Source organism: Poeciliopsis prolifica, unplaced genomic scaffold (genome assembly GCF_027474105.1).
Source record: "Poeciliopsis prolifica strain line A6 unplaced genomic scaffold, Auburn_PproV2 SCAFFOLD034, whole genome shotgun sequence".
NCBI classification, from domain to species: Eukaryota; Metazoa; Chordata; class Actinopteri; order Cyprinodontiformes; family Poeciliidae; genus Poeciliopsis; species Poeciliopsis prolifica.
This window is the reverse complement of record NW_026562409.1, coordinates 5009244-5032425: the sequence shown is the minus strand read 5'-3', so window position 1 is coordinate 5032425 and position 23182 is coordinate 5009244. Positions and strand designations below refer to the sequence as shown.

The 23182-nt window shown below is 37.1% G+C and overlaps 1 protein-coding gene across 1 annotated transcript; it reads left to right on the top strand.

The window, feature by feature from the left end:
• The first annotated feature begins 2311 nt into the window (after positions 1 to 2311).
• On the top strand, positions 2312 to 22684 carry plcd3a (phospholipase C, delta 3a). Its single transcript, XM_055052181.1, has 15 exons — positions 2312 to 2685; positions 10705 to 10869; positions 14812 to 15040; positions 15930 to 16059; positions 17291 to 17516; positions 18128 to 18329; positions 18412 to 18556; positions 19127 to 19279; positions 19396 to 19548; positions 19630 to 19780; positions 19906 to 20022; positions 20135 to 20313; positions 20415 to 20550; positions 21367 to 21516; positions 21598 to 22684. Exons 1-15 carry the CDS (start codon positions 2592 to 2594, stop codon positions 21738 to 21740), a joined length of 2373 nt encoding a protein of 790 aa, XP_054908156.1. The 5' UTR covers positions 2312 to 2591; the 3' UTR covers positions 21741 to 22684.
• The last annotated feature ends 498 nt before the right edge of the window (positions 22685 to 23182 follow it).

Here is a 23182-nt window from a genome sequence, read left to right as displayed (position 1 = left end):
AAAATATATTAAATCATGTCATTTGAGGCAAAATACCTGGGGGTTCATAAAGACAGGAAGTGAAATTCAAAAACTGATCCATCAAGTTAAAGAAAAACATTACCTCAAATATTGTACCTCCCAACTCCCCAAACCTGCTTTTTGTATTTGAGTCATTATGTTTGTTCTCCTGGATAGATCATATTCTTTCTCCAAGTATCCCAGCTGCTCTGTGTTATGACACACACAAAAATATTAAACATCTAATCAATACTCATGTAATATGAAGAAGAACATTCACTTTCAGTATAATGGATCACAATAAACGCATGCACAATGTATTGCATGCAGTAAATAAGGCAGTTTAAGCTTTGGGAATTTTTTTTTTTTTTTGAAGTTGTGCAAATTATAGAAATCCCCAACAGATGGCGCTTCTGTCCCATTTACTGATAAATTAAAGCGGCGTAATCTTTTTTTACTGAGGCTTTCAAAATAAAAGCTCAATTAGTGGATTGCTGTAAAAGGTAAATTCACATTACAATCTCAGATGAGTCCTGAATAGGGGATTATATTAAATTTAAATAAAGATCGCAGATTAATTTTAGAATACCACATAATGTTTGATTTTTGTATGCTAAATCATGATCACTTCCTTGTTCCACAATTTGTATGCTTAATAATCTTTTTTTTATACATATTGAATTATTTCCTGTCATTATAAAGGTTCACTTGAGATAATTTTTTAAATTTTTCTATGGTGCAGAGGCATTTTGGAGCATTTCAATGTTCAACATGTCAATATAATACTTCTATCGTTATTTTTCAAAATGTGTATGCTATTAATCCACAAGTAAACAAAATGCAATAAGTACAAAAAAATCAAAAAACAATACAAATCAAATCAAATTTTATTTGTATAGCACATTTCAGCAAGGCATTTTAAAGTGCTTTACATCATAAACACAAAAACACAAAGTCATGCAACATGGAATAAACAATACATTGTTATATATTACATTTCAAAAGCAATTCTAAACAGGTGTGTTTTTAATTGCGATTTAAAAGAAGTCAGGGTTTCTGCTGTTTTACAGTTTTCTGGAAGTTTGTTCCAAATTTGTGGTGCATAGATGCTGAAAGCTGCTTCTCCTCTCTTGGTTCTGGTTCTGGGATGCAAAGCAGACCAGAACCAGAAGACCTGAGAGGTCGGGAAGGTTGATACAACAACAGCAGATCTTTGATGTATTGTGGTGCTAAACCATTCAGTGATTTGTAAACTAACAGCAGTATTTTAAAATCTTCTTTGAGCTACAGGGAGCCAGTGGAGAGACTTTAAAACTGGTGTTATGTGCTCTATCTTCCTGGTTTTAGTGAGAACACGAGCAGCAGCGTTCTGGATCAACTGCAGCTGTTTGATTGATTTATTGGACAGACCTGTGAAGACGCTGTTGCAATAATCAATGCGACTAAAGATAAACGCATGGATGAGTTTCTCTAGATCTGGCTGAGACATTAGTCCTCTAATCCTGGAGATGTTCTTCAGGTGATGGAAGGCTGACTTTGTAATTGTCTTTATGTGGCTCTGGAGGTTCAAGTCCGAGTCCATCACTACTCCCAGGTTTCGGGCCTGATCGCTAGTTTTTAGTTGTAATAACTGAAGCTGTGCATTGACTTTAGATTGTTCCTCTTTAGGTCCAAAAATAATGACTTCAGTTTTGTTTTTGTTCAGCTGGAGAAAGTTTTGGCACATCCACACATTTATCTGTTCTAAACATTTATTCAGTGATTGGATGGGTTCAGAGTCACCTGGTGACATCGTAATGTAGAGCTGTGTGTCATCCGCATAGTTGTGGTAGCTAATATTATTTCCTGTTATAACCTATAAAATAAAACCTATATAATCATAATACATTTGTATTATGATTTTTAACATATTTTTGTAAATTTAAAAATGTCTTAATTTTATCCCTCAAAATTGCCAATTTAACTAAACTCAATTTTTAACTAAAGACAATTTTATATGCATCAACAAATAAATAAATAAATAGACATGTTTTATTTATTTCAAACAGTTCTTAAAAACAATAGTACAAACAATCAGTGGGACAGAGAAAAACATGTGCATACATAACCAAGAACAAAATAATTTGTTTATTTGTTGTTTTCTGAAAATTTTAATATTCTTAATTGCATTTGTTGAACTTTCTAAATAAAAAAAATTATAAAAATTTGTTGTGGCACTTTTAGCTCCAGAGAGGTTCATTTTTTGCTCTTTTATCCGGGTTCCTGTTTGTTGATGCCACATAAAGAGACGCAGGAGGAGGAGGAGTCACGTAGGTGGAGAGGGCGCCCGAACTGAGCTGTGCGCCTTCGCTTGGTTTGGGAATCGCGTTACGCCCAGACATGGAGATCACCGTCTGGGGGAGGGACTTTTTTCACATGTGGAAAGGGGAATAAATGTCTCTCTCAGCTGTCTCCTCCAGAGCTCCGGGACTGTCTGAGGCAGCTTTAAGACACCTGCGTCCTCAAACCTTAAAGTTAAGGGCGCGCGTAAAATACCCTGGTAGCCAAAAGCTGAAGTCGCCTAAACTTTACAGTTTCGTCAAGTTTGAATAATGTTGGGCAGCGGCAGCAAGTCAGCGACCACCGGTCCTAAGGAGGAGAAGGGGACCGCGGCTGAGAGGACCAGGGACCCCATTAGGAGGCTCGGTAAGTAAATCTGAAATCTCAGTGTTGTCATAAAGCCGTGTGCGTGAGACGAAGCGAAAGTGCACCTCGGTTGGCATTGTCTTAATGCAAACATTGTGTTGACTCCAAAATAGCTTCCTGTTGATCAGCCACTGAGCGCCTGTCAGAATCTCTGACAAAACACCAGATGACTGGAAACGTTGACCAGACTTTAGGCTCACTGCACCTTTTGACCCAATTATCTTGGCTGAATCACCCTGAAGTTCTCTGTACATTTATTTTACAATTCCAAAAGTAAAGCTGATATATTATTTTATATTTTCATTACTCAAATGTATGTCAGTTTCTTATTTTTGGTCCTTTTTATGATTATGTAAATTTCATTTCTTGGAAAATGACCATCACCTAACATGGAGATTTTTTAAATTGAGAAATATTGTGGCTTACACTATGGGGACAATCCTGACTTGACATTTTGTCCAGCAGACTGTTGATGAAACTGGCCACAAGGAGGATGAGTCACACAAAGATTCTTGAGTAGGTTGGCTGCTTGTGGAATGCTATTTCAAAGAGTATGAATGGAAAGTGTAGTGGAAGGAGGAAATGTGACACACAGCAACAGTGATATTCTTTAGAGAATTGAGAATCAAAACCTTTTCAAGTGTTTGAGAAAGATTTCTAAGCCATGGACTCCGGCTCAAGCTGCGTTTCTGTTACAAATGTGCACAAAACTTTATCTATATTCCCCTAATGTTGAGAAAAAACAAAATTTTATAATTCCAGCTAAATTTCTGTTGCAATAAAACCAAACATTTGTTAAATCCAGCAATTAAAGCTTCTGACTTGAGACTCTTACTCTTCCCAGACACTTGCTGAAGCACGACTGATGTCTCAGCCGTGTAACTTTATCCCTCTGCTGAAAAATCTAATATGCAACTGCCAACGCTATATTTGAATCTCCTGCTAATATAATTTATTCTGAAGGAGGTGAGATCACTCGCCTCTTGCCCACCAGACTCCTTCTGAGCCACCACATGTCACTCTAAATCACTCCAATGGCCTTCAGTCCACAATTCATTTGATTTATTTTTAATTCCTATTCTCATCAGAGCTAATGAAACCAAAAACGCTTTGTCATCCTCTAATGAACTGAGGTCAAAGGTTTTCAGGAAGTGTCATAAGACCGCTCCAACTTTCCTCTGCACTGCAGGAAAAACACAAAGTCTTGCCAAGTATTTTTGAACTAGTTTCTAGTGAAAGTTAACTTAAAATAAGACAAAGCTAGTACATTGTCAGCAAGAAATAGGAGCTTGTTTTAAATAAATAACTCCTTAATATTGATGAAAAAGTAGCAGTTGCACTTGCAGATTATTTCCTTATAACGAGTCAATTTTCATCAATATTAAGGAATTATTGATTCTAAACAAGCTACTATATCTTGCTGAAAAGTTGCTTTTAATTTACTTTTGTTTTACTTCAACTATAATAAGATATTTGCACTATGCCAGGTCAAAAGTGCTAAGTAAGATTTTGTGCTTTTACAGATCTCGTAGTTCAGAATGATCACACACAGACAAATATGTTTCTGGACTTTTGAGGATTCATTTTCAGAGTCTCAAATGAAAAACAAGGTGTCTGGGCCTTAAACCTGGATCCAAATTTAACCCAGTTTTGATTTGTGAATTGTTAAATGCTGAACTATGGTTTTTGTAAACAAACAGATAACAGGGCTTGGAGGTTTTATATCTTGTCATAAATACGTATTTTTGACATTAACTACGACTTGATTTCAATACAGAAAAAACTTTTCACTCAGTCAAGCTTGAAGACAGTAAAAATGTTCTGTTTTCTAATCTAAGAGTCATTACGATATCTCAGTGAAAGTAATTCGTAATGAGTCACTTATTAATGTATAGATAAATAATCAAATCCAGGCTTCACAGCTCCAGATGCTGCAATGCTTCACAATTCTTCTGAGAAAACGTTCTTCTTTTTTTTTTTTTTTTTTGTGGAAGAGCATAAATATAATTGTGTGTCACAAAGTAGAGTTTACTGTTTAATAAAGGTGGAACCACTATATCTCTCTGATTCTTGACACGTGTGCTGAACTTCGGAAGAGGACCAGGGCCACTGAAAAAAAATAATTCTAACTTTAATCTTTTTAAATCTTTAATTTCAGAATTCCGAGATTAACATCAGGATTCTAACATTAAAGTCAGAATTTTGACTTTTTTTCCTCAGAATTCTGGGACTGAAGTCAGAAATTTGTTTTTCTGTAAAACAATTTTGGTGTTGAGCTATGATGGAGGCTCTTTCATAGCTCAACACCAACTGCTGGACATTTTTGTAAATCCTTTCATAATTGTAAAAAAAATTTATGAGAATTTTAAGCAATTGGTATCACTTCTGTAAAAAAAAAAAAAAAAAAAAACATCTTACCAGAAAGTGCTGTCATAATATTTTAGAATGCTTTATGACAGAAACCACAGACTTAATTGACACCAGAATTTGTAATTTTCTCCATGCCAAGGCCAACTTTTTGCTACTGATTTATTAGTTTTTATTAGTGAATTATTATTTAAAAGCACATGCTCTGATTCCTTAAACTAAACAAAGTGGAATGATTTAACTCAAAATTGCTTGTATTCATCCAGGTCTGCAGGGATTTCCTGATCAGTTGTCCAGCAAACATTGGCTGCTTCCGTCTGCTCCTTATAAGACAAAACTGAGAAACATGTAATTGGGACAGCAGCAGCTGCAGAAACTGTTTGTGCCGTATGTAGTGCAGAATCTGTGCTAGCTGGCTCTCATGACAGTTGTTATGCTGAGAGAAACATGAAACCTTTTTCACAAGGAGCTGCTGGGAAGCAATCATGGGAGAGAACTTTTGCAGATGTCATCTCACCAGTTAATATACAGTTTGTTTTGTTTTTCAAGGCTTCTGAATCGCCAGATATTCTTATGATTTTTTTTTTCAAACAGGGTTTAAAAAAAGGGTTTAGTTTTTCAGAACCAGATGTATGTGTCCTCAAACAAGGAATCCTACTCATAATATATAATAGTTACAGTGAAAAATGTATAAAGATTCCCATTAACTGCAGCAGTGTATTTTTGGCAGGTCATTATGAGTTAGAAACACTGCATAACGTCTGGAAAAAGCCTACATACAAGACACCTCCACAAGTACCATCACCGCTGGTAAAGGTCTTAAAAGAAATGCTTGTTATGGAGACGTGGCGACTCCAAGATGCCGCATATTGCTGCGGTTTTTCTTTAGTAACTTTGAGTCATAAACATTACTCATATTTTATTTCTTATGATGTCAGATGAACTTGGATCATTTTGTTGTTCACATTCCAGCCGTTTTGATTTATTTTAAATTTTTTTGTCGCAGTTGTTCTCTGACTGTCGATGTGGACAGATTTAGGGGGATTTGATGTGTTTCAGCCATTTCCTGACTTTTAAAGATCAGACCGGATCTGTGAATAGAAACTCAGGGATTGTCGGGTTAACACGTGAAATGATGTTCGACTCATACTGAAGAAGAATGAATGCTGAAACGGAAACAAAAGGTGTTGCAACACTGTGCAAAAAGGTAATTCCACCTGTTTTTATTTGCTTATATGTTGCATTATGTTGTTGGTGGAAGAAGTTTGAAATATTTTAAGTATGATATATTTAAAAGTTTTTTTTTAAGTAATAATTTGACTTGATGCTGTTCAGTCAGCTTGGTGTGGTTGCTGGCCTGATTGTGGGAATGCATCACATGGTAGCAACAGCTTGAAAAAACAGGCTTGTTATGGATGGAGCTCTGGTAGGGGGGTTTCTTTGTCTCCAAGCTCAATGGGGTGAATAGTGTGCAGGGAGGGGACGCTCTGTGTGCTTTAGCTTGCAGGGCCCCAACCCTGTTATCCTACTGGCACTGACAGCATGAAGGCTGGGATTTAAAAGCAGAGGAGAAAAGAGCCATGTAGCTTCTGAGTGGAGAAATCTTTAGTGGTAGCCTAGAAGGAACAAAACCCAGAAGAACAATTTGTGTGGAAGTTGTTTGGACTGAGAAAGCTCTGTCTCTGCTCAACCCTGTAGAATCACTGAGGCAGGGATCTATTAACATTTTTTTAAGCAGGGTTCTGTGAAACGGTTTTGTGTAGTTAACATCTTACCTTTGAGGAACCACGACTAAAACATGTCCTTCTCAATTACTTATGATTAGCAGTTATGATGACAGGGTTCAATTGCCATTAAAACAGCATACAAATTGAGTAAAAATTACTCTGTTTTGTAATTTTACACACATTGCTTTGTTGAGGAATAAAGTTAACTAAACCAACCTGTTCCACCAACCGACCTTCTCATGTGTTGTAATCGGGATTCAGTGAGAAATTAGTGGAAGATTAATGACTTCAGAAAAATGAATAACCTTTGACTTGCTCCCAAATTTAATTTAATTTATTTTAAAATGGCTTTAAGACTCATTAATGCTGTAAAAATCTTGGAACGTCCTGTAGAATCCATAAAACCATCCACACAACAATCTACACATCTCACTTACAAAGGCCAACATTATGGCAAGGCCAAAGTACAGAACAAGATGGGCCTGGCAGGAACTAAATCAGTTCAAAAGTACTTTATTTATCCCAACGGAAAGTTAGATTGCATAATTCATTCCACTGAAAGGAGATGATTCAAATGTGAGCAGAAATGATCTCTGGTAGCAGTCAGTTTTGCAGCAAATCTGAAGAGGCCTCTGACTGAAGACTGTTGCTGTAGGACAGTCTCTTGACTGCCATGACATGTAACAGCTCAGTAACAGCAACACGGCTAATCCACCTCATTTGCTTTTGCTGCAAATGAGGTGGCTATATTAGCTACGGCTCAGTTCAGATGAAAAGAAAAAAGATCTTCTGAAGAATCTTTTTAATAAAAACATCTGATAGTCTGCCAGAACATATCTTAACCTGACCTTTGAACACATTTGTGCAAAATATCCTTCTGTTAGCAACAAAATCTGGTAGTTTGCTGAAGAAAAAGAAGCGTTATGGCATGATAATGCTAACCAACTTAAATGTTACTGTAACAAAGTTTGGATCTGATGGGTAAAAATAAATATGAACTTCTCCTTTAAGTTCTTTCAGAAAATACATTTTTTTAAAGTATTGAAGATCATAGTTATATTTTATTTTTATTTTTTGCAGCAGTGGATCTCAGAAACTTTCCTGATTCGGTTTTAGTCAGAGGTTCATGTTCAGTAAACAGAGCGCACCTGTTGTGTGTAATTTAATCTCAGCTTTTCTATGAATGCCTCAAAGGTTTCTTAGAGAAAATTAGAGACCAATAGAACACAGCGAGGATGAAGAATAGATTTTATTTATAAAACAGCTCACAATGTCAAAGTGCTTCATAAGTGAATAAAAGCAATCTGGAGGCACAATGGATAAAATCACTCAATCAAATTTTATTTGTATAGCACATTTCAGCAGCAAGGCATTTCAAAGTGCTTTACATCATAAACACAAAGTCATGCATCATGGAATAAGCAATACATTGTTGCATATTACGTTTCAAATACAATTCTAAACAGGTGTGTTTTTAGTTGAAATTTAAAGGAAGTCAATGTTTCCGCTGTTTTACAGTTTTCTGGAAGTTCGTTCCAAATGTTTGGTGCATAGATGCTGAAAGCTGCTTCTCCTCTCTTGGTTCTGGTTCTGCGTATGCAAAGCAGACCAGAACCAGAAGACCTGACAGTCTGGAAGGTTTATACAACAGCAGCAGATTTTTGATGTATTGTGGTGCTAAACCGTTCAGTGATTTGTAAACTAACAACAGTAATTTAAAATCTATTCTTTGAGCTACAGGGAGCCAGTGGAGGGACTTTAAAACTGGTGTTATGTCTCTATCTTCCTGGTTCTAGTGAGAACGTGAGCTTGAGTAATAAAAGCATAAAAGCACAGAGGACCTAAAGGTTAAAATGTCTCTTAAAAAGCAAGGTTTTTATTTCCTTTTCCAGTGACTTTGGGCTGTTTGTAAAGCAGGATGTTCCACAGGTGAGGAGCAGTAGAGCAGAAAAGCATGCAGGTCAGAGTGCTTGGGGGAGGAGACCATGGATGTTTGAATAGGGGATTGAATGTGCTGTGGTGTGGGACGCGCTCAGACAAACACGGATAAGGCACGAAGTTTAAAGAAAAGCCAGGTTCTTCGTAATATTCACATGAGACATCTAATCCTTTGCAGTTGTAATGTTTCAACTCTGTAAAACACTTGAAAGTGGTTTATCTTGAAAATGAAAGTCCACCTGCTGCGTAGAAAATGCAATTTAAGTCAAGAAAATCATTTTCTTTTAACTCAGAAATTTATGAAGTTGAACACGAGACAAGTTGTCGAAGCATTGTTTGAGTTTTAACTAGTTGGTGCAATTTAAAACAAAAAATTATTTCACACTGAGCAAGAAGAAACTCCAGTTAAAATTACTACTTATTTTACATTAAACCTTTTGTTTCAATTTGCAGGAATTAAATTTCTGATCGGATAATGAATTTTATTAAACATCACAATAAATTCTGCTCATAAACATTTGGTGTGAATAGGACAAGTTGGACTAAAATGAACATTTGCCTTAATAAAACACAAGAGTCAGATCAACGCTTTTCCAACTCAGGATACAAAAACACGCCACAAAGAATTCTGGGAAATAGTTCCCTGTCTTTTTCCTCTTTCAGTTTTTTTTAAAGTGCTAACCTAAAAAAAAGAAAAAAAAGATTAAACTCTTGGAGATTTGACAAAATTAACAAAAAGTTAACACCACTTACTACTGTAAGTTTGTCTTTCACAAACTCACACATTTAGGTTCAAAATCTAAAACTCATAAAATTTATTTGACTAGAAGACACAATTAAATGTGGCTCAATTGTTTTACAGTGAAGATGTGAAATGGTTCAATACTATGCATGTATTCATTCATATTAAGACTAGAGGTGTATTATGATGGCGGAAACATCTTTCTTAAGGATTATTTTTGAGACATTTTCAACATCTTATTGATATTTAGTAAAAAAATTCCAGCAGTCTTATGTCAAAAGAGGTATTTAAATTTGGACTATTATGGAAATGGATGACATTTCTGTAGCAAATGTTGGTGAAAAATGTTTATTTCAGGGATTTTTAACTCGGATTTCTATTCAGCGTAAACTGTAGCCAGGAAACTTAGCTGTTGTTTTGGAAACTGTGACTTAGTAAATGATACAATAAATCAAAATTTGTTCTTTTCATTTCATCTGGCTCTTGCCGTTGTCAAACTACAACAGGTACTTTATGGAGTTCGCAGCTCTGTAATAAAGCACAGTAATTAGCTGGTGTTTCCTGTTTCCAGGTTTTGCTCCGGAATGTCAGAAACGTTACCTGTTTACATTCTTTGCACAGCTCAGCTAGAAATCTGCAGAAGGTTTGAAAAAGTGCATTGAAGCAATTCACTGTCAAAATGTGTCAAAACAAAAAAACAATCAGCTTCTATATTGCAACGTGGAGTTTGTATTCAACTTCAAATCCACTGTATTGATCTAAACTCTGAAATTTGTGTGTGTCTTCGAACCTTCGGAATGAGGTTTGGGAAACATTTGTATAAATTTTGTTTTGACCACAGCTTGACTTTTGAAAATCACAAACTTTGGACCAGACCTGCTGCTAAGTTTTAATAGATTTACACATTATCAGGAGAAATGTTTATCAAAATGAGGGAAATGTTTGATGGAAATTTACTTTCAGAAAGCATAATGTTCACCTTTCAGAACGTCCCCAGTAAACATCCCCAGTAAACACTGATCTACAGGCTTCACACAGGGTTTGTGTATAAAACACGAGCTGAGGTTTGCAGTGTAAGCAGGAAAGTGGTGATTATAGCTGTATTATTCTTCTGTATCTGTTGAAAAAGAGCCTGAGTAAATAGAGCAAATGTTGTGCTCATAACCTTACAGAAATTCTTTATTTATTTTAATTTTAAAAAAATATATTTTTGAACACCACTCCTCATTTTTCCACTGTTTGCAGGGATTTTGGACAATGAGGACATCCGTGTGATGATGCAGGGCTGCAGCATGGTAAAGGTTCGCTCTCTGAGGTGGCAGAAGAACCGCAGCCTGCAGCTGCTGGAGGACGGACTCACAGTATGGTGTGAAACGAAAAGCTCCCGCAAAGGCAAATCCCAGCAGACATGTGAGTCTCACTGTAAAAGTGCTAATCAAGTTAGAAATTGGATCGATGACCTAACAGGAAGTGGAGAACAGAGGAGGAAAATAGCCGCTTAAGATTTAGCATATCCAGGGACAAATATAGTCCCTGGAAATGAGAAGAAAGAAAACTGAAATATTAGTTTTCAGTTGTGTTGTTATTACAAATGTCTCTATCTGTATTCTGCTATTGTCAAAAAATAGAGAAGTCTATAAAAGTCATGGCAGTGACGGATGTAAACAGTTAAATGAGATATTCTAAATTGGCATGTTTGCTTTAAGGAAATTTATTTCAATTTGTATAATTTTATGGTTGATGGAAATACAGCTAGGGGCTGCACAGTGGAGCAGTTGGTAGCGCTGTTGCCTTGCAGCAAGAAGGTCCTGGGTTCGATTCCTGGCCAAGGGTCTTTCTGCACGGAGTTTGCATGTTCTCCCTGTGCATGCATGGGTTCTCTCCGAGTACTCTGGTTTCCTCCCACAGTCCAAAAGCATGACTGTTAGGTTAATTTGTCTCTCTCTAAATTCTCCCGAGGTATCAGTGTGTGTGTGCATGGTTGTTTGTCCTATCTGTCTCCATGTTGTCCTGTGAAAGACTGGCGACCTGTGCAGGGTGTACCCCACCTCTCGCCTGGAAAGATTGCTGGAGATAAGACACCAGCAAATTATTCACTAGCAAACAAGAAAGAAGCGAAAGAATTTCGACACAGCAGAAACTGAAAGATAACTGGAAATCTATGCAGAAACTTCATCCGTCTGTCAAATCTCAGCCACACATCTGTATTTTCAGCTCACAAACTCAAGAGGTTAGACTTGATTCATAACCTGTTTTAGTGTATTCTTAGTATTCTCCTTACTTGAATAGGAGTTCATAGACAAATGTAATTTCTTAGTCATCTTCTTTTTGAAGTTGGTCAATAAACTGATACAGTGAGTTGTGTTGTGGCATGCTCAAAGTTTGACCTGGAATTAAATTTAGGATTCCAGAGTAGTGACACGTCAAAAGCTCATTCAGGTTAATCAGTTTTTCTCTCACTTCTCTGAACTCACAATTCTCTGAACTCCCTCTACAGTAGACACACCAATTTAGTTGCTGTTTTTTTTTTTAAAAAAACCAAACATTGCCTGTCGATTGGTAAAAGAAAAATATCACCTGAGCAGAAACTGAGTGCCTTAAAATATGTTGTAGTATTGAAACTGTGAAGAATATTTACTTTAATTTATTGTTTATTTGATAGAAGAAACACAGATAATCAGGAGTGACTATTAGGGCCGTTAATTATTTTAAATGAAAATTTATGATTATTTTGACGATAAAATGATCAAAAAGAGAACAAAAGAAATTAAAGACATAGAAAACAAATAATACATGCTCAAAGAATACAAAAATGAAATAAATGTTAGAAAAAAAACATTAAAATTTCTAATCGTTTTTTCATATATCACTTTTCTAATTTATGAAAACCTGGTAATGCTTGGTAAGTACATTTGTTTTTACATTTTTTATATAGAAATCACATGCTTTTTCTTTGATTTGCCGCATTGCATCTTGATTTTCAACCTCCCGACTGAATATAAAGATTGACATATTTAATTTCTTTGAGTCTAAACTACTTAAATACAATTTTGTCTTTTATTTTCACAAATACCACAAACTTTGCAATAAAGAACCGACATAATTTAAACTTCCTGTTTGTCCAACCGTAGTAAATTGTTGATTTACTTCAATCCAGCTGCATTGACTCATTTATTTGTCACCATTGCATCACATGAGTAAAATATGAATGGAGCAATTTATATGACTTTATAAATCTGAAGTGTTTGCTAATCTCTGAGCTGCTTAATGAATAAAACACATTTTCCTAAAGGCCTGTACAACAAATGTATGTATACTGTGTGGCTGGTGTGTGAGCATTACATAAATTGAACTTATATTAAACTTTTTTTTTACATTTGATGCACCCAAAGTAGCATATTCTCCATTTCATGAAGATTTACTGCTCAGTTCAGTGCTGACGTAAATAGAAACAATATCTCTCACTTTTTTTTATTGCCCAACCTTTGTTTCTTTTGCTCCTGCTGTGTTTATGTGGATGCTGGACCTGTGAGAGGCCTGCAGGGTGGAGGAGAAGTGGGCAGACTCAGGTTGAACTCGTGCTGAAGGCCTTCTTGATTGTGTTGCAGCTAAAAATAGAAGCATTCAGATTGCTACACTCCCTCCAGCGATGACAACAACACAACATGAGACCAGACTAACAACTTCAGCTGATTGACGCTGTTAATGACTCCCTTTACCGACTGCTGACGATCTAATCTGGCTTTGCTTTGCTTCTGGATTTTTTTGTAATTTTTAACTGATACCTGCAGGTATGGACTGTTGTGTTTAATGATAGAGCTTCTGTATCACTTCCTGAATGTTGTGCTGCTGGTCTCCAAACACAGAAACATGCAGGTCACTTCTGCCTAGTATCTGGGATAACCACAAAGAATGTGCAGTAATTTTGAAGAGGTGGAGAGAGGGAGAGAGACTTTCATGGCTTTTAGTGAGAGAATGAGGCAATTGTGAGCACAGACTCTGTTTGTTGCACAACAGACTGTGGGCTTCTTGGTGCAGAAACGCAGCAGCCTCTGAACTAATGACATGTTTGTATTTAACTGAGCAAAACTCAGTTGTGTGAACTGGTGTGTCTCTGTCAGTTTAAAATCCTCCACATTCTTCTGTGCAACGTAGCTCAAATTGCTTTCATTTTTCAATTCTCAGTAGGATATGGATCTAAACTTTGACTAGGCCGTTTAATTGTTTAATGCCTTCAATTCAAACACACTATTAGTAAATGTGTTTGCTGGTCTGCTCTATTAAAATGTACTTTGTATGTTCAGAGGGCTTCAGCTTTTGGGGAGCTACCTTCTAGAAGTAGCTGAATTATTAAGCTTTGAACATGACAAAAGCTTTAAAATAACATTTGAAAATTGGGATCAGTGTTTGAAGAGTCCACCAGGTACTAGTTTACCTACATTTTCTAATTCAAAGGGTCCATGCATGCACACGAAACATCCATAAGAGTGTTGTCGGATTGCTAGAGGCTCTTAAAGGCCTCAAAGATGACCGACTAATGAACCGGCCCCTTCCCCTCCTGACTGAAATCTCATTAAGAGCTTGTGGACTCTTCTTAAACGTGAGATTTGCAGATTTACACCTCTTAGAAAATCCCCTGCTGCTTCAGCAAAAGTTAATTGTGATCAAGAAACTAATATAGTCTTGCGATGAAAAGCTTTGTGGTGGTAACAAGTTTTGCTGGACGTTATATTGTCCCAGAGGTTATTGTGATAAACAAAGATATTGTTGTTTTGAAACCATTTTCAAGTAATGGAATACTTTTAATTTAAATGGACATTTAACACTGGAAGACTTTTTACATATCCAAGGTAAGCAAAACAGAAATAAATAAAATGAATCATGAAGTCTAACTGTCCTGCAAAAAAAAGGGATAGTTGAGAAAAAGGAACAAAAGTGAAGACTTATTATCCAGTTTTTGGTGGAAAGAGAAAGAAAAGACAAAAATTATAAGTAATGCAAATAATTTAAAGTTGATTAATTGATTTATTGCGACAAGCCTGGAGATAAACGGTTCTGTCGTTCAGGTTTTAAATAAAAACCAGCTCAAAATGGCTACCGAGGAATTTAACAGGACATCCTGTTGGCTGAACAGCTGCATTGTGGTTTCAATGTTCTCAATTTTTTACATTTAAAGCACAAACACCACAAACTAAAGGCTTAGCATTTGACTTAGATTTCACAACCTGCAACTTTACAATCTGTTTGCTTTACTGGGATTTACAGCCCGACCTTTAGCTGCTCTGTGTGTGCTGTTGCAATCTTCTGCATGAAAACATGAAAACAAAAACTCTGCCTCTGCTTCCCCTGCAGTTGCAGTGACAGAGGTGGACTGCGTGCGCGAAGGCTGCCAGTCAGACGCCCTGAGGCGGTTGTCCGAGTCGGTGCCGGAGGACCAGTGCTTCACGGTGATCTTCAAGGGATCCAGGAAGAGCCTGGACCTGAAGTGCCCCACCGCCGAGGAGGCCCAGCGCTGGGTGCGAGGCCTCCGCTTCCTGAAGGATCGCGTCACCAGAATGACGCAGAAGGAAAAGCTGGACCAATATCCTCCCGACCCTTTGTAACCAAAGCAATGTTGCTATGGTATCTAACTGTGGTGTCACATGCACTGAGTACAGCTGAGGTGAGAAGTAATGATTATGTTTCAAAAGCCCCTTCTAAATATAGTCCAACTATTGATGTTAATTACAATCATCCAGGTTAGACTGAGTCTCAGTATCAGATGGTGTGATACTCCGGTTATTTAAAAAAGCCTTTAAATAACCTCATCTTTAATTTCAGTAACATAAATCCAGTTTTTAATTGAGGGCGGTTATTATGTGGAGCAAACAAAAAGATTACTGCTCAAGACTGATTATCCTGGAACTTTCAAATATAAATATGGACCTGATCCAGTGCGTCTTAATCTTAAAATGGCTGCATCCTCAAGTTTACAGAGTTCTGATCAGGTCCTTATTACTTGACTTATGTGATTTGAAGCAAGGTCTGATTATTGGTCTAAATGAGTATTGAAATAATCGTCAACAAATTTAGTAATTGATTAATTGGTTAACTGGAGTATAAAGTATATAAAAAATGGTAATTTACTGAAAAAAACAACATATTGAGAGCATTAATTAAGCTAAAACTGCACAAAATGCAGCTCTGGAAAAAATGAAGAGACCACTGCAGTGAACCCCATTGAAAAACTCCTGATTATTCCACCAAATATTGATTTATGATCTCTTCTTGAGTAAAAACATTAGTATTGTTGTTTCTAAATGAATATGAACTTGTTTTCTTTGCATAATTTGCATTGTTTTTGTTATTTTCAAAATTTCTAAATTTTTAGTTTATTTTTTAAGTTAGAATTTTGTTGTGCTTTTCACTGCAAGACTATGCAGTACAGACTTTATGTTTCAGCGTCTTTTGGTTCCCTTAACTCTCTACAATTGGATTCAAGGCTACCTGAAGCATGCAGATGAAAACCAGGACGGTAAGATGACCTACGACGAGGTTAAACGGTTGCTGCAGATGATCAACATCGACCTGAACGAGCAACACGCGCGCTGTTTGTTCAAGGTGAGAGACATGATCTGTGTTTTCTCTGTTTGGTCTCAGCAATGTCAGCACAAACTCTGAGAATTCATCTGTCTGATTTGCATATTTTCATTTTCCTACGGTGAGTCAATTTCAGTCTGTGTACAATTTCTAGTCAAGTCAAGTTTGTTTGTGTAGCGAATTTCAATAACAAGGCAGTTCAAAGTGCTTTTGACTATAAAAACTTAATATAGTCACCAATTACAGAGCAGCAATAACCATTACATTTTGTCAAATACCATTATGAAAGTTATCAACAAAATACACATTAACTATATTGATTAATGTTCCAGTTAGTATGAATCAAAAGCAGCTATAAACAGGTGAAGTTTAGCTGTGTTTTGGCTGTTTTAGTTTCATCAAAGTTTGTTCCAGACTTGTTGAGCATAAAACCTGAATGCTTCTTCTTCATGTTTGGTTCTGGGGATGCAGAGTAAACTTAACTTACCTGACCAGAGTGGTCTGGAAAGTTGATACAACACCAAAAATATTTAACTTATTTTGATACATCCAGTGATTTATGAACTCACTCAAGTATTTTAAAGTTAGTTTTTTGAGCTGCAAGCAGCCAATGTAAGAACTGTAGAACTGGGGCGACGTGCTTGCTCTATTTTCTTAATTTTAATAAGCAGCATTCTGAATCTGATTTATTTTATTTTGTTTATTATTTTTTAGACAGACTTGTGAAGTAATCAATGTTACTAAAAGCGAACATGGATGAGTTTCTCTACAGCTTGCTGGAAGTTTAGTCCTTCAATCCTGGAAATGTTCTTCAAATAATAGAAGGCCGACTTTGGAGCTGTCTTCATGTGACTCTGAAGGTTGAGGTCTGAGTCCATCACTACACCCAGATTTCGGACCTGATCACTAGTTTCTAGCAGTAATAGCATACTGGCTCTAGATCATTCCTCTTTAGGTCCAAAGATAATACCTTCAGGCAGTGAAGTTATTGCTGTTGCATAAGAAGAGTTTGTTTTATGGTCGACCTTCATAGTAACCAGGCAGTGTATCAACTAAGCTCCCCTTTGCGTGTTTATCTGCTCTGTGAGTTGTGCTTTCTTTATTTAGGTGGAATTACCTCCTGCTGTGTCAGCGTTTTGTTGCAACAATCTCTCGTTTTCATGCTCTCTTTTCACTCAACAGAGATTTTGAAGTACTTTAATAACAAAAAAACATACTGTCTCTGGGGTATTTTCTTTGTTGCGTGCCCCAGGGCTGTGACAAATCCCACGACGGCCGCCTGGATCACAATGAGATCGAAGAGTTCTGCAAGCGGCTCATGCGACGACCCGAGCTGGAGAAAGTGTTCAGGCACTACTCCAGCAACGGCTCTGTGCTCTCCATCGCGGAGCTGCGTGACTTCCTGGGAGACCAGCAAGAGGACGCCTCGCTGAATCACGCTCAAAATCTCATACTCACCTACGAGTTCAACGACTTGGGTAGGCCTCTAAAACCAGCTATTAGCTAAATGACAGGAGGAGCTCAATTTATTTTTGTGTCAATATTTCAGTTCTGTCAAGAAGTCATGATAGTGATTGTCTGGAAACATAAACTGCACAGAAGTTGCAATTTAGTCCTGCTGTTGCACAGAAGTGGTTCGTTTTATGATTAATTTATGTAGCCAAAATGAGTATAGTAAAGGAGCCTATCATGTAACATTTTAAGTGTTTTTAGGCAATATATTTTCAGTATTTCAGTTTTGTTTTTCACTTTTTTTGTGCTTGTTTTCAGTCCAGATCCTGATCATTTTGAAGTAAATGTATAAATGATGTTTAAATCTAAGGATGTGTTACGTTCTTACATAAATGACAACTTATTTTGTTCATTTTTTAATTAAGAAACTGTTAAATATTCCTCTGGACTGGACTTCATTCTGTTTTATATATATTCTTATATATATATTTTTTTGTGTGAGTCTATTTGCTGCTGCTGCACAGAAATTTCCCAGAGGATATTTCTATTTTATTCTATTTATGTGCTTATAGTTTAGCAATAGCCCAAGAACACATTGCAACAATCATATAAACATAACGATTACTATTTATTGCAGCTCAGAAGAAGATGGTGATGACACAGGACGGTTTCACCACGTACATGCTGTCTATGGAAAATGACGTCTTTAACCCAGACCACGCCCAGATATACCAGGACATGACCCGCCCCCTGACCCACTACTTCATCTCCTCATCCCACAACACCTACCTCACCAAGGATCAGGTCACCAGCGACAGCAGCACTGAGCCTTACATCCGGTGTGTTGACATGAAATAAAACCTAATTGGGGAGTTCAGGTTGATAGTTTGTGGTTTAACACGTCGTCTTTCTCTTCTTCAGGGCTCTGAATCAGGGATGCCGATGTGTGGAGCTGGACTGCTGGGATGGAGATAAAGGGGAGCCTGCCATTTACCACGGCCACACTTTTACCTCCAAGATTCCCTTCAAGGAGGTCATTGAGGCCATCAACCAGTACGCCTTTAAGGTATGACTCACCACCTATACCTGTTCTTCCTTACTGTTAGTAAACATTCTTCCTGTCACTGCCTGTGACATTTACTGTAATCATCAATTTAATTCAATACAAAAATACTTTCTTGATCCCAAAAGGAAAGTAAATGTTGTGACTAGTATTGTGTGTTTGATGTGTTTAATTACGAATAATCACAACAATTAAAGGGAACAAATTATTCAAAATTCACATTTAAAGTGACACGAGGGCCTAAAATAATTTGTTCTGAAAGGAGCTCAAAATAGGCAGAAGTTAGCAGACTAAAATGTCATTATCGAAGAATGATTTTGTACAAAGAAAAATGAAATGAATATGTTTTGTATATCCCATAGGCCAATTCTAAATTGTTCAGGAAAGTATAATAGGTCACTTTTAACTTTGTAAGCTTGAAATGTAAATATGCACATTTTCAAGAAAATATTGAAGTAAAGGGTTTCTAGGTGAGGTTTAACACTTCTTAATCAAAGAAGTATTAAATTTCTTAGATTAATAACGTTGATATCCCTATTTTAATGCCGAAATGTTTATGTTTTGTCCCTGCAGGCTTCTCCGTACCCCCTGATTCTGTCCTTGGAGAACCACTGTTCAGTGGAGCAGCAGGCTGTCATGGCCAAACACCTTCGCACCATTCTGGGCAAGAAACTGCTCACTGAGCCATTCAGTGACCTGCCGCTCAATGAGCTGCCTTCCCCTGAAGTACACACTCCCACACACACACACGCACGCACGCGCACAGCTGGGTTTTCACTTATAGTTTCACAGGCTGTCTGGTTTTCTAATGAAATCATTTTTATCATTTGCTTTTCCTGCAGAAGCTCAGGGGCCGTATACTTGTGAAGGGAAAGAGACACACTCCTCACCTTGGTCAGCTGGGAAAGAATGGGAGCTTCGCTAGCTTCTCCTCAAGCTGTGAAGATGATCAAGGAAGCATTAACAAGAACACACCCAAGAGTGACTCTGCAAAGGTCAGTTTGGATTGTTCTGACTTTTCACCATTAAAAGCAAATGTTTTAACCTAATGTACCGGTTTACCTTTCCGTTTCCAGGTTTGTTCCAAGCTTAGCCCTGAGCTGTCAGAGCTGGTGGTCTACTGCAAGAGCGTCTCCTTCCGTGGGTTTGAAAGTGCATCGAAACTACCAGCAGATGAAATGTCATCTTTTTCTGAAAATGAGGCACTCAAGCTCATCAAAGACTCTGGTATAAGCAGAGGAAATGGCACAAAGGATTTATGGTTTCAAGCATTTTGTGCAGCTTGGGCAGCTGAATGTGCAATCATCTTCTTGTGCTTCACTATGTGCTGCTTTCTGTCTTTTCACGTTTAGGGAAGCTTTTTGTACAACACAACGTCAGGCAGCTGAGCCGGATCTACCCCTCTGGCCAGCGCCTCCAATCATCCAACTTTGATCCTCAGGAAATGTGGAACTGCGGCTGCCACATGGGTGGGTGATCAATACTAAAAGCAGGGTTGCTAATGAGAGCAGAAGTTTTTGACTTTATGAAAATATTATTTTATATTTGCTCATTTCTGATTGATTGTTTCACTTCCATCAGTGGCTCTAAACTTCCAGACGCCCGGGGAGCAGATGGACCTCAACCAGGGACGCTTCCTCCCCAATGGTCGCTGTGGATATATTCTGAAGCCCAGCTTTATGTGCAGCCCGACATCCAACTTTAACCCTGAGAATACGGGCGGAGGCCCCGGCCACACCCCCACCCAGCTGACCATAAAAGTGAGCTGTGGACGCTACTAAAGCCATTAAAAGCAGAACTTTTTCTTATTTTTCATTCATTTCCCGTCTAACTTTCTATACTGCTTTGTTTGTTTCCTTAGATCATATCCGCTCAACAACTACCCAAAATAAACACAGAGAAAGCCACCTCCATTGTGGACCCACAGGTAGCGGTAGAAATCCATGGAGTGGCCATAGATAGGGCGAAGAATAAAACTCCCCGCATTGACAACAACGGTAATATGTTCTCCAAATATCCTATTATTGGTATTATTAAATAACGCTTAACAAAAACCAACTATGACAACCAAAGCACTTCAATGAAAAAACACGAAATCTTACCAAGTATTTTTTTTTTTTACTAGTTTCTTGTCAAATATATTAGTACACTTGAAAAAAGACTAAACTAACTTATAAGTAACTTTTCAGAAAGACATAAGAGCTTGTTTTTAAGTCAATAATTTCTCTGCTGCATAAAATAAAATAAAAACACACAAAAAGGTCTGTTTCATTTTGCATAAAAGTATTTTGATCTCAGTAATTTTCAAGACTTCTGAGAAAATGTTCTGCAAACTGACAAGACAGAAATTATGTGGAAGGTCAAATGTTATAGGAAAACTGGTTATGCAAGTCCAAAGTAAAGACTTTATACTTGTCTAGTTCAAGTGTGATATTAATCAAATTGGGACATATTTGTGGCTTAAAAATGTTTCAGTGTAATTACAATATAACAATTCTGCAAAAAACATTGAATCAAAATTTATCCACAGTGAAGCAAGAGACTTCTGGACTTCTGGCAGACTTTTCCGCTAAGAGTGATGCAACATGTTATATGCAGTTTTATGCATAAAGACCTTGTAAAAGTTTTTGTCTCAATTAATGAATCACAATTTGCAAACTGCTTTTGTATTTACTGTGTCTGATCAGTAAAGTGTGATAAAGCAGCAAAAATGGAGAATACTTTGTCTTTGCACTTTAGGTGTTTTTGTCCATTGGAATGGCTTGAAAGACACACAGGAGGATGCATTTAAAGCTCTCTTGCGCCCTCTATAGGTTTCAACCCAAGATGGGACTGCACTCTGAGCTTCCAGCTGCAGGTCCCTGAGCTGGCCTTGGTGCGATTTGTTGTGGAAGATCATGACCATGCAGCCAAAAATGACTTTGTGGGGCAGTTCACGTTGCCCTTCACAAGCCTCCGTACAGGTATGTCTTATTTCAGTTGTGTCACTTTTTTTTTATTATTTGTTTGTTTTATAACATGTTTGAAACACTTTTTCCACTCAGGATATCGACATGTTCACCTACTGAAGGCAGATGGCTCCAGCTTGTCCCCAGCCTCACTCTTCATCCATGTAAAAGTGAGCAACATAGGAGTTCCTGTCAGGAGTGTGGCAGAGCGTATGGCCATGGCGAAAGGAAAAAAGTGAAATGTGCCTGAACCAGATGAAAATATACATTTTTAGATATGAAAAGCTCTTCAGAGGAAGAAGCATTTTAATCCAAGGGGACTGCTGCTGTTACTGCTAAGCCCCTCTTGTCAACAAGACCTCAAGTGGTCCATTTCTGCTCTTCTGCTGCAAAATACCGGAAAGAGTAGCTGAAGAGGCGAGATGGCTCTCAGATGCACTGTGAAAACAAGAAGACTGAGGCTCATAAAACACCCTTAACAGGCTTAATGTTTTAATGCCAACTCTTAAGAGACATCTCCATAGATGAAATTTGTTTTTACTGGTTTTTGTAAAGTTGGTTTGAGAAAAAGTTTTAGCATTTTTTAATGTTCTACTTTCAAAGGATGAGATAAGATGAACAAAAACAGAGCACTTTATCATCAGATGCTTTTTTGCTACAAAAAAAGCTAACCATACCTACATATGCCTTAAACTATGCATTGTTTTTTTTTAACTGAAACACTGTTAATTAAGATGTACTAAGCTTTTAAATGATTGTATTTTTCACAATGTCTTAGAGTTTGTGCTATCAGTCTTACTTAAAAAAATAATGTTAGTATGTAGATAATATTTATTTGAACTTAATTTGTAGCTATGGGGTATTAGCCTGAGTGTCATTTCAAGCTTATTGAAAAAAGTGTTAACTAAATCAGTGTTGAATCAGTTAATCAGTTAATGAATTGATTTTTGCCAGTTTTTATTCTTATTTAAAGATAGCAAAAACAAATATTTGCACCTTGTAACTACAAGGTTTTTTTGTAAATTTTGACATGTATGACGAGTGAAGGTATAGTGCACTGTTTTAATCCAATATACTAAAACAGTATATTGCACTAGTTTTACTGTGCAATATACTGCACAGTATAAACCAGTATACTGGTTCTTTAAAAAAATAAAAAGAACCAGATCACCTTTTAAATATAGATATAACATCATTGTCTGAGACTTGTCTTATTTACTATATTTTGTTTCTCTTTTTGTTTTTTAAATGCTTGCAGGAGTGTGGATGTTTCAATAACTTAACGCTCATATCAGCTCACGTTTGACCTGAATACCATATTAATTTAAGGCTTTTGTTAATTTATTTAGACCACTCTTTTCCAGGGTGAATGACCGTACAACACAACTGAAATCATCATTTAAATAGCTATCTAGGTGCACCATCGTGAGGCTGTGTGAAAATTATACATTCATCCTCAAATACTGACTTTCCTTTACTTGAATATTCAAAATTGGCAACAGAGTTTTTCAAGTCTGCTCTACATTTTCACAGGATCTCAAAGTAGTGTACAGAAATTCTGCAAACTTACGTGTCGAGGAGGCAAGAACTGCTCCAAGCTACGGCAGGACAGAGCTCATCAACTTGTGTCTGACTGAATCTGGCAGCCATATGGAAGAAGTTAATTTGTTCTGTCTTACGT

Coding starts and splice junctions, on each gene's coding strand:
- plcd3a (XM_055052181.1), top strand. CDS start 2,592: ATGTTGGGCAGCGGCAGCAAGTCAGCGACCACCGGTCCTAAGGAGGAG. Junction 15,041..15,929: donor CAGAAGGAAAAGCTGGACCA/ATATCCTCCCGA, acceptor AACTCTCTACAA/TTGGATTCAAGGCTACCTGA. Junction 20,551..21,366: donor TCCCCGCATTGACAACAACG/GTAATATGTTCT, acceptor CGCCCTCTATAG/GTTTCAACCCAAGATGGGAC.